General features: G+C 32.7%; 1 protein-coding gene across 1 annotated transcript; it reads right to left on the reverse strand.

The window, feature by feature from the left end:
- Positions 1-5,536: 5,536 nt before the first annotated feature.
- On the reverse strand, positions 5,537-6,502 carry LOC108395800 (olfactory receptor 14J1). Its single transcript, XM_017658359.1, has one exon. It carries the CDS (start codon positions 6,500-6,502, stop codon positions 5,537-5,539), a length of 966 nt encoding a protein of 321 aa, XP_017513848.1.
- Positions 6,503-10,903: the final 4,401 nt, after the last annotated feature.

Genomic DNA, 10,903 nt, shown 5'->3' on the forward strand with positions numbered 1-10,903 from the left:
AACAACACATAAAATATTACATACTAAACTCATAATAATTGCTTTCTTTGGAAGAATAGTGTGAATGGGGATGAAATGTTAAAAGCAAATGAATGTAAGATGAGAGAGGTCTTGCACAGATCAATAAGGATAAGATGTCATGAACTGACAAATATAATTAATTCAAGCTTCTGTACTTGAAGTCCAATCACAAAATAAAAGAAAAATATATATCAAATTTTGGAGAAATATATATCAAAATCAAAATTATTTTTTCTAAGAGTCAACATTAAAAAGGGAATTGCTTTTAATGTTATTTCTGCGACATTTTATTTTTTAACAAAAAACATGGCATCCAACTTTTGTATTACAAATAGAAGATGTAAGTAATTAAGATTAAATAAAAGAGCAAGCCTTCCTCATTGAAGACTAGAGAACATTGCTGACAGACCCAAAGGTCTTTAAAATATAGAGAGCTATGTCATGTTCATGGATTAAAGACTCGATATTGTTAAAATGTCAGTTTTTCCCAAAATGATCTATAATTGGTCAAAGTAGATTCAATGCAATCACAATAAAAATCTTAGCAGGTTTTTTTTCAGTAGGAATTGATGAGCTGATTCTAAAATATACATGAAAATGCAAATGACCTAGAAAGCCGAAGCAATTTAAGCAGGCACAATAGACAACAGAAGTTTTACATTACTTATGTCAAAAATTTTAAAGTTGCTGTAATCAATACAGTACAGTGAAAGAATAAACAAATAAGCCATTGGAAAAGAATAAGGAGCTCACATATAGAAAATGTGCTAACTTAACTCAATGGGGAAACGAAAGCCTTCAAGAAATCGTTTTGGGACAACTATGTATCTGAATAGAAAAAGAATGAATATCAACCCTTAATTCACATCGTACACAACAATTAATTCAATATGGATCAGAGACTTAATGTTAAAGGTAAAACAATACATTTCTAAAAGGAAACATAGGAAAACAGTTTTTTGACTTTACTATGAGCTAATGTTTTTTGAGATAGGGTATCAAAACATCAATCATAAATTAAAAAGTTGATAAATTGGAGTGCACAAAAATGTAAAAATTTTTCTTTCCAAACAAACATGAAAAAAATAAAAGAGAAGTCACAAAAGATTGGGAAAATATTTGTAACACATATACATTTGACAAATGATTTATATCCAGGATGCATAGTTACATATATATAGATATACATACATTCATATATATCTCAATAACAAAAAGACCAATAACCCACTTAAAAATGCATAAAATATTTGAACAAATACTTCAAAATTGAAGATATGTAAGAGACTACAAAGCCCATGAAAAGATGCTCAACCTTGTTAGTCATTAGGGAAATACAAATTAAAACCATAATGATATGCTACTAAATGTGTACTTTTTTTTTCTTTTTTTTTTTTTTTTCTTTTTGAGAGGGCATCTCTCATATTTATTGAACAAATAGTTGTTAACAACAATAAAATTCTGTATAGGGGACTCAATGCACAATCATTAATCCACTCCAAACCTAATTCTCAACAGTCTCCAATCTTCTGAAACATAACAAACAAGTTCTTACATGGTGAACAAATTCTTACATAGTGAATAAGTTCTTACATGGTGAACAGTACAAGGGCAGTCATCACAGAAACTTTCGGTTTTGATCACGCATAATGAACTACAGACAATCAGGTCAAATATGAATATTCATTTGATTTTTATACTTGATTTATATGTGAATCCCACATTTCTCCCTTATTATTATTATTATTATTATTATTATTATTATTATTATTATTACTTTTATTTTTTATTTTTTATTTTTTTATTTTTATTTTATTTTATTTTATTTTTTTGAGAGGGCCTCTCTCATATTTATTGATCAAATGGTTGTTAACAACAATAAAATTCAGTATAAGGGGGTCAACGCTCAATGTACAATCATTAATCCATCTCAAGCTTAATTCTCGTCAGTCTCCAATCTTCTGAAGCATAACGAACAAGTTCTTACATGGTGAACGAATTCTTACATAGTGAATAAATTCTTACATGGTGAACAGTACAAGGGCATTCATCACAGAAACTTTCGGTTTTGATCATGCATTATGACCTATAAACAATCAGGTCAAATATGAATATTCATTTGATTTTTGTACTTGATTTACATGTTGATCGCACATTTCTCCTATTATTATTATTATTTTTATTTTTAATAAAATGCTGAAGTGGTAGGTAGATGCAAGATAAAGGTAGAAAACATAGTTTAGTGCTGTAAGAGGGCAAATGTAGATGATCAGATGATCAGGTGTGTGCCTATGGACTAAGTATTAATACAGGCTAGACAAGGGCAGCAAAACATCCACGGATGCAGAAGATTTCTCTCAAAGCAGGGGGGGTGAGGTTCTGAGCCTCACCTCTGTTGATCCCCAAATTCTCACCTGATGGCCCCCCTGCGACTGTGCCTGTCTTAGGTTGTTCCTCCCTTGATAAATGTGTACTTTTAAAGCTAAAAAATTTGTGACAATAGCAACTGTTGGTATGAAAATAAAACAGTTGGAATTCTTGCACATTCCTGGTACATTTTCTATTTCACTCCCAGGTATTTATTCAAAAGAAATCAAAACGGGACCACAAAAAACTTGTAGACAAATATTCATAAAAGCTTTATTTAATACCCCAAACTCCAAACAACCCTATTGTTCATGAACCTGTGAATAAACAAAATGTAGTAGTGTATCTGTTTAATGGAATACAAATCAGCAACAAAAAGGTACACAACAACATGGATAAATTCAAAACCATTATGATCAGCAAAGGAAGCTAAACACCAAACAGTGCATCTGATTTCATTTATATAAAATTATAGATATGCAAACAAATATTTAATGGCAAAAAGTAGGTTAGTGAATTGGGGCAGAGAGCAGGGGTAGGAAGGGCTATAAGATACACAAGAATCTTTTAGGGTGATAGAAATATTCTGTATCTTGATTGTAGGTATTGATTTAATAGATTTATGTAATTGTCAGTATTCCCTGATTTATACACTTTAAATGGATGCAATAACCTTCATACAAATTTCACCATAATAAAGTTGATTGAAAAGGAAAAAGAGACAAAATGCGAAGTGCATCGTATTCAAAATAGAAGTTATATTGCATTCAAAATAGATTTGTGGGAATAAGTTATGGGGTTAATTCGAGGCACCAGTCTAAGATAATTTTGCTTGGACCAAAAAGATGGCAACAGAGATAAATTATATAATCAATAGTACTTTGGTTGAATACAGGAGATTGAATAAAAGGGAGTATTCAATGAACTGATTTGAACAACTGGGTGGACAGAAGGATTATTTATGGAGATGAAAAAAAACTGGGAATGAAAAAAATAAATGAATAAGTGAATAGAGTGAATTTGAGAAACTGTCAATGAACACCTGATTATTGATGGATGTGGCCTTCTAAGATCAATGTTATAATAATATCAATCACTTTAACACCAATGATCTGCAAGCAGTTTCTTTCCCTGTTGTTTGATAATCTCTGGGTGGCTTATCTTGATTGAATGGGGACATTCTTCACAAATAGTGCATTCTATTGATCTGAGGGAACGGTTCCAGGAATATTTTTCCTCTTAAGTCTAATTCAAAATTATCTCACTCAAGCAAGAAATTCCACAATGTTACTTATCTTTGTTTAGTACTGTTTTTTCTCTTTCCCTTGAGAATTTAAAAATTCTCTCTATGAGAGCAAAACACTCCACGTAATTAAAATTTTATATTAATAAATCCCATGGAAGTTTCTCTATATTAGAGGACCCCTGGACACTTAAGGAGATTCAAAGATAAACTGAAAACATTTAGGAGATAGGAGAATGAAAAAGGTATTCTACTAGTAGGCATGTAGTCTAAGGGATAATCATATAGGTATACAAATATGTACATGGATTATGATGTTCATTTAAATGTTTAGAGTAATAGCAATAAAAGAGAAACATTTGTAAATAAGGGATGGCTTAAATATAGCATACATCCATTAAAATGATTTTATATATTGATCTAGAAATATGCTTATATTTTCTCATATTGAGTTTATCAGTCATTATATACAGTAATATTGCAATACAGTATAATAAATACACATGCATACACCTACAGACATCCTTTATTGCATTTCACAGACATTGCATGTTTTAGAAATTGAAGGTTTGTAACAACCCTGCTTCAAGCAAATCTATTAGCATGATTTTACCAACAGTATTTGCTCACCTTATATCTGTGCATATTTTGGTAATTCACATAGTATCTAAAACTTTTCATTATTATTTTGTTAGGGTGATCTGTGATCAGTGATCTTTGATGTTACTATTGTAATTGTTTTGGGATACCCCTAACCATGCCCATGTAAGATGGTGAACTTAATAGATAAATGTCATGTGTGTTCTGACTGTTCACCAACCTGAAAATTCCCCCATCTTTCCCTCTCCTCTGACCTCCCTATACACTGAGACATAACAATATTGAAAATAGGCCAGTTAATAACCTGACAGGGTTTAAGTGTTTGAGAGGAAGAGTCACATGACTCTCACTTTAAGTCAAGCTAGAAATGATTAAACTTAGTGGGGAGAGCATGTCAAAAGCCTTCAGATCCACAAGATTTGTGACTCATATACTCATAGCTTTGAGGTTTTCCTGTTCTACTTATTTTTGTTCTGTTTCACAGACCCAGGAGACATCCCCTGCCTAACTTCATAATAAACATTTTGTCAAACTCCTTCATGGATCAGAAGAGGAAATGAATTAATACAAATATGTCTAGTAACAGAAAAGCAGATTCCTGATACCTATCTTTTTATATGCCTATTTTTATAAATGATACATATATATAAATATTCTCACATTGGGAAACAAAGCATTTGCAATAAATAGAGGCAAATAAATGAGCTGTAAGTTAGACAAATATTAGTTTGAATCACAGCTTTACCACTCTTTATTTGAGAAATCTCAAGACAATTAATTTCTCCTAAATTTAGTGACCTACTGATAGAATGAAGACAATGTGGCATAGCTAGAATGTATTAAGGAGCGAAAGAATTATAGGAAAAACCATTATAATACTTAATAGGAAGGGAAAATTAATATGGATACTTGACATAGATAAGAAACTTGGAGGCCCCCTGGAAGTCCCATATATCCACCATGGATACACTATCCCATAATCACGGTCAACCTACCTGACAGCAGTCTGGAATCTATTTGTTAAAAATCAGCTTTAAATTGTACTGGCCAGGCCCCAGACTAATTGTCTTTTCTCTTTTATTTCAGAAAAATGCTTAAAAAATGCCTTAAAAGAACACTTGAATTAGAGGAAGGAAGAGCAATATAACACAATACATTAGAAACATAGCATCTTAAATTTTGAAGAATTCTATTTTGAGATGAGTAAAAAGAATTGAAACTTGGAAAGGAGTTCTGGGAAGAAATCAGATTGACCCGTCTTGTAATCCAAAACATAAAAGCAATACCTTCTATATGTGTGGGTCTTTAGAGTTTAAAAATGGCTTTTAAACACGTTTTTCTCTGAGCAAATTCTTCTTTTGACAGCACCTTCCTCAGAGCTGCTTTCACGGCCTCATTCCTCAAACTATAGATAACTGGATTGAGTGTTGGAGTTATCACAGTATAGAAAATAGAGAATGTGAGGTCCATAGATGATTGGGAATTAGAAGGGGACCTTAGAAAATCAAAGCCTGCAGTTGAGAGAAAGAAAGTGACTACAAATAGGTGTGGTAGGCAGGTAGAGAAGACTTTAGTCTGGCCCTCAGCTGACGGGATTCTCAGCACTGTAGAGAAGATGCAAATGGAGGAGAGCACAATGGAAGTCAAGCAAATAAATGCCAGTGAGGTTGTGAATGCAGCCAGTGCAATCTCATTAATAAATTCATAAGAACAGGCTAGTTTCAGCATCTGAGGAATATCACAGAAGAATTGGTGAATGACTCTTTCCTCACAGAAGGGTATGGAGAAGGTAACAATTGTGTGCATGAGTCCAGAGAGGCCCCCCGCAATCCACACAGCTATCACTGCATACTGACAAGCACAGGGATCCATAATGGTCTCATATTGCAGTGGTTGACAGATGGCTACATACCGATCAAAAGACATCACTGTGAGTATGGCTACTTCTGAAGAGGCCAAAGCTATGAAGAAGAAAACCTGAAGTATGCACTGATCAATGGAAATGTAGCCATTGTTCATAAGCAAATTTGCAATGCACTGGGGCACTGTGACAGAGATTAAACAGAGGTCCAGGAAAGAGAGGTGCCTCAGGAAGTAATACATAGGGGAATGGAGGTGATGGTCCAGGGTAGTTATGGTGATGATGAGGAAGTTGCCTATCAAGGCTAGCAGGTATGTCACCAAAGACAGCAGTGCATGTAAAATCTGAAGCCTGTGGTCATCAGAAAACCCCATGAGGAGAAATCCACTAATAGAAGTTAAGTTGGTCATGTTCACACTGGAGATAGCAAGAATGACTCTGGGAAACCAAAGGACAGTAGGAAAAGAATGCATGAAAATTAACATATCTGTGTGTCAAGTAACAGTGCACTTAGCATAGAGCTACTGAAATCCATATGAATTTATCTCCACAGTGACTAGAGAACATTTAATTCAGAAAAACCTTTGGCTATTATTCAGAAATGGAACCTCTAAATATGACCAACATCTTCATATAGGTTGAAAAAAGTCGTGAGAATTTTCTGGAGCACTTAGGATTGTCAGAGGTGAAAAATAGATGGATATGATGAAGTCTTTCCCCTCCAAAGTCTTTGAAAATGGTACTAGATATACTTTTATATGGCACCTTAGTTTTACAATGATACATTAAGCCTTTCTTTGTTAATCATTTAAAACGAAGTTGTTGATACTACCTGGATGATCTAGGAACATACCAGAGGCAACAGACCAGATACCAGTTTAACTCTAAAACAGTCATAGTCCTTGTCTTTAACATTTTTAAAATATGAAAATTGGTTGGAATGAACTTTCCAGAGAAAGCTTGAATAGTGAAATACATCTCAAAAATTGTACCACGCAGATGTCACTGATACCAAGCATTGCTCCTGAGTTTTGGAACTTGACAGATTTTGCAACCCACTGATGATACCTTGTCTTTAGTATTTAAATCCTTAGGATGATTTGTATTTGGACAGTTTGAATCAAATTCATTTGGAAAAATAATGGAATTTTCTAAAATGTATTTTATTCTTACAATGTGATAGGTAGAGTACTACGTGGTGGAGTATATGCACTTTCAGTATTAGCTCTCTTTGTGACTTCCCCAATGAAAAGAAACAAATACTTATTCTTGTTCTCCACCACTTGAAATAGACCGTGCTCATTTCTTGACACGATGGAACAACCCAAATCTAAATGCTAGGTGTCATGTAATTGTCAGGAAGGTTGGCTGATGTTACTCTTTATGTTAAATATACTATTGTAGAATCACAAAACCACCTTGGGTATCAGAATAATTCTGCTGATTTTTACTTCTTTTCTTTTTAAATAAAATCTGTGTATTTTTTGAAAGGTTAATCCATTTTCACTGAGCTTCTTGACCATAAGTCAATTCCTTCACCACCTCTATTTCTCTACATTTAACAATGGTATCTAATATATGGGTACTAAATAAATACTCACATAACTAAGTGTATGTACGACTAATTCTATTCTATATAGATAAAAAGTTATCAACCTGCTTGAGTTACTCCATATGACCTGTTTTATTCCATTTAACAAATCTCTACAAAATGAAAAAAGAGTGAAAGTCACTTGAGCTAATATTTTTCTGTTTTGCTGTAATTTATTTTGAGAACTCACTGAGCTAATTTTTAGGAAACAACCTGACAACAGTATGGACATTGGATTGGGAGGACATAAAACTAAATAATAAAATATTGCCAGAGATGAGGAAAGTTTGAACGAATCTCTAAGTGTGACAAGAGGTAATAATTATAAGAGATAATAAGCAGATAAAATCTTGATGATAATGTATGTGCAGATGAAAGAGAAGGTGTGTAATTATTTGAAATAGGTAACAGATAGGGAGGTGGTGGGGAGAGGAGATGATGGGAAAGAATCAGTCTAAGGTAACTGTGTACCAAACGTGAAGTTGGATATGAGTATCTGGAATTCAGAAGACCTTCGACAGTGCTTGAAACATGTCACCAGCTCCATAAGAGAGTGCAAATGATGTAGAAAAGCAGTTAACCCGACTCATTTAAATGATACTTTACAAGAATATTATTAGTTAAAAAAAAGGAAAGAAAAGAGGTCTGAAGACTTTTAGACATCATTAAATTTTAATATATATGCATAAGAATACCCAGTCAGAAAATGGGAAAGAATATTCATAAAGGAAGGAGAAAATCAGCAGTGAGTGGCATTATATAGCCAATGAAAAGAGATGTTTTAGAAGAAACAAACTACAATAGTGTCATATACATAAGGAAGGAAATTAAAAATAAGACCTATGTTTATTACCACTTTTTTACAATAGCCAAGATATGGAAGCAACAAAAGTGACCATCAATAGATGAGTGAGTGGATAAAGAAGAGATGGTACATGTACACAATGGGATATCATTCAGCCATAAAAAAGAAAGAAATGTTGTCATTTGCAACAATGTGGATGGATCTAAAGGATATTATGCTAAGTGCAATAAACCAGGCTGTAAAAGACAAATACCATATGATTTTACTTATTTGTGAAATATGAAAGGAAAGCAAAACAGAATAACAAAACAGCAGTAGACTCATAGACACTGAGAAGTGACTGGTGGTTACCATGTGGGAGGGATTGGGGTGGCTGGGAGAAATAGGTGAGGGGGATAAAAAGGCACAAAATCTCAATCATAATATAAATTAGTCATGGGGATGAAAATACAGCATAGAGAATATTGTCAATAGCTCTGTAATATCTTTCTATGTTGACAGTAACTACCCTAGTTGGGGTATGAATTTAATAATGTATATAATGGTTGAATTACTATACTTGAAACCAATATATTATTGTATATCAACCATACTTCCATAAAAACATTAAAAAATAAAAATAAAATAAGAGCACATTGAATTTGCAGTTTTGAAGGTCATTTGTGCATTTGCTAGAGCCATTTGGGAGGACTCACAGATAGAGACACAGGATAATGTGGTTCAAAAAATGAATGAGAGATGAAAATAAACAAAAATTATAGACTGTTCTCTTTAGGAGCATGGCTATAAATTTCATAAAATGTGGAAAAGCTTTACTTACCAGAATTGATACTAGTCAGTAGGAACAAGTATCATTTAATCCTAAAACTGGGCATCTTTCTTCTGAATCCAGCTGGTATCTTTGAAATTCTCATGTGAGGGAAGAACTGAAATGCTTTCATACAAGACTGAACAGGGAGAAAAAATCCAGGGACATTTTAACTTTCCACTAAGCCCATGATACCTGAAAAGCAGCCAGTGTTGCAGGCAATAGGGAAGAAATCTGTTCAGTGTGGTTGGTAGTTCAGGTAAACACTGTGAATTCAAAGCATGGGACTTCATGGAGATTTCCTCAAGGAATTGCTTCAGTAGAAAGTAGTTAAATATCATCTTCGTTTAAACTGAATCTTATGTCTATGCATTCCAAGGAAGGAACAATGTATATTGCATATAACTTATTTTCTAGTATAAGTTCAAATTTATGCCTGAATTTTCTTTAGTAGAAAGTATTTTTTCATGTTTGAACAATTTCAGTTTTACTGGTCACCAACAAAATCATGCATATTTATATGGGTATGATATAAAAATGGAATATATGGTGACTATTTGTTTACTTAAACTCATATATAATTACAGAATTAAAGAATCTTAGAGTTAAAACAATACTTAGATGTAGATCACTAAGTCCAAGCTTCATATCCAGTGTCTTTTCTGAAATAACTCAACCTGATAATTCAATCCCCATTTTTAACAATCCCATGGATGAGTAATATTCACACAAAAATAAGTGTGTTCAGTTTTCAAATACTTATGATTGTGGGAAAGGAATTTAATTGTGGTATGAACATACAAGATAAGGTTCACCTTCTTAAGAGTGAAAGAAATTAAAAAAAAATTTTAAGTCTTTCATCAACTCCCATATATCAAAAATTCAATGTAAACTATATTCTATTTGACAACCACTTAAATTACTTTCAAGTTCCTCTATTTTTATATTTAATAAGTATATTTTCATATTTTTAATGTTAAGAATGTGGATTTAAAAGTTGCAAACCAATAGGCTTTGTTGTGATTCCCAGTGACTAATATAGTACTGTTTAAATATCACAATAAGTATCTCACACTGGTTTTTATAAGGCTATTATAAATGATAAGTGTAAAGATGGAAAGCAATTGAAACTCTTACATGCTTTGGTGATGGGAATAAAAATTATATAGCTACATGATACAGTTTAGCAGTGCTTTGTAAGATGAAGCATTCACTTATGATATGACCCACCAATTCTCCTTTTAAACTTGTGTTTGTTGGGTTTGTTTTTCTTTTTCCAGTTTTTTAAGGTAGAAGTTTGATTATTGATTTGAGGCCTTTATTCTTTTCTAATATGAGCATTTAATAATATGGATTTCCCCTTAAACACTTCTTTAGCTACATCCCAGTTTTTTTAAAATTCAAGTACTGTTGACAAACAATATTATATTAGTTTCAGGTATACAGTATAGTGATTTGACAATTATCTTCATTATTCAATGCTCACCATAGTAAGTGTAGTTATGATCTGTCAACATACAAAAATATTACAATATTACTGACTGTATTCCTGACACTGTACTTTCATCCCCATGGCTTATTTATTTTATAACTGAAAGTTTGTACCT

Source organism: Manis javanica, chromosome 16 (assembly GCF_040802235.1).
Source record: "Manis javanica isolate MJ-LG chromosome 16, MJ_LKY, whole genome shotgun sequence".
Taxonomy (NCBI): domain Eukaryota; kingdom Metazoa; phylum Chordata; class Mammalia; order Pholidota; family Manidae; genus Manis; species Manis javanica.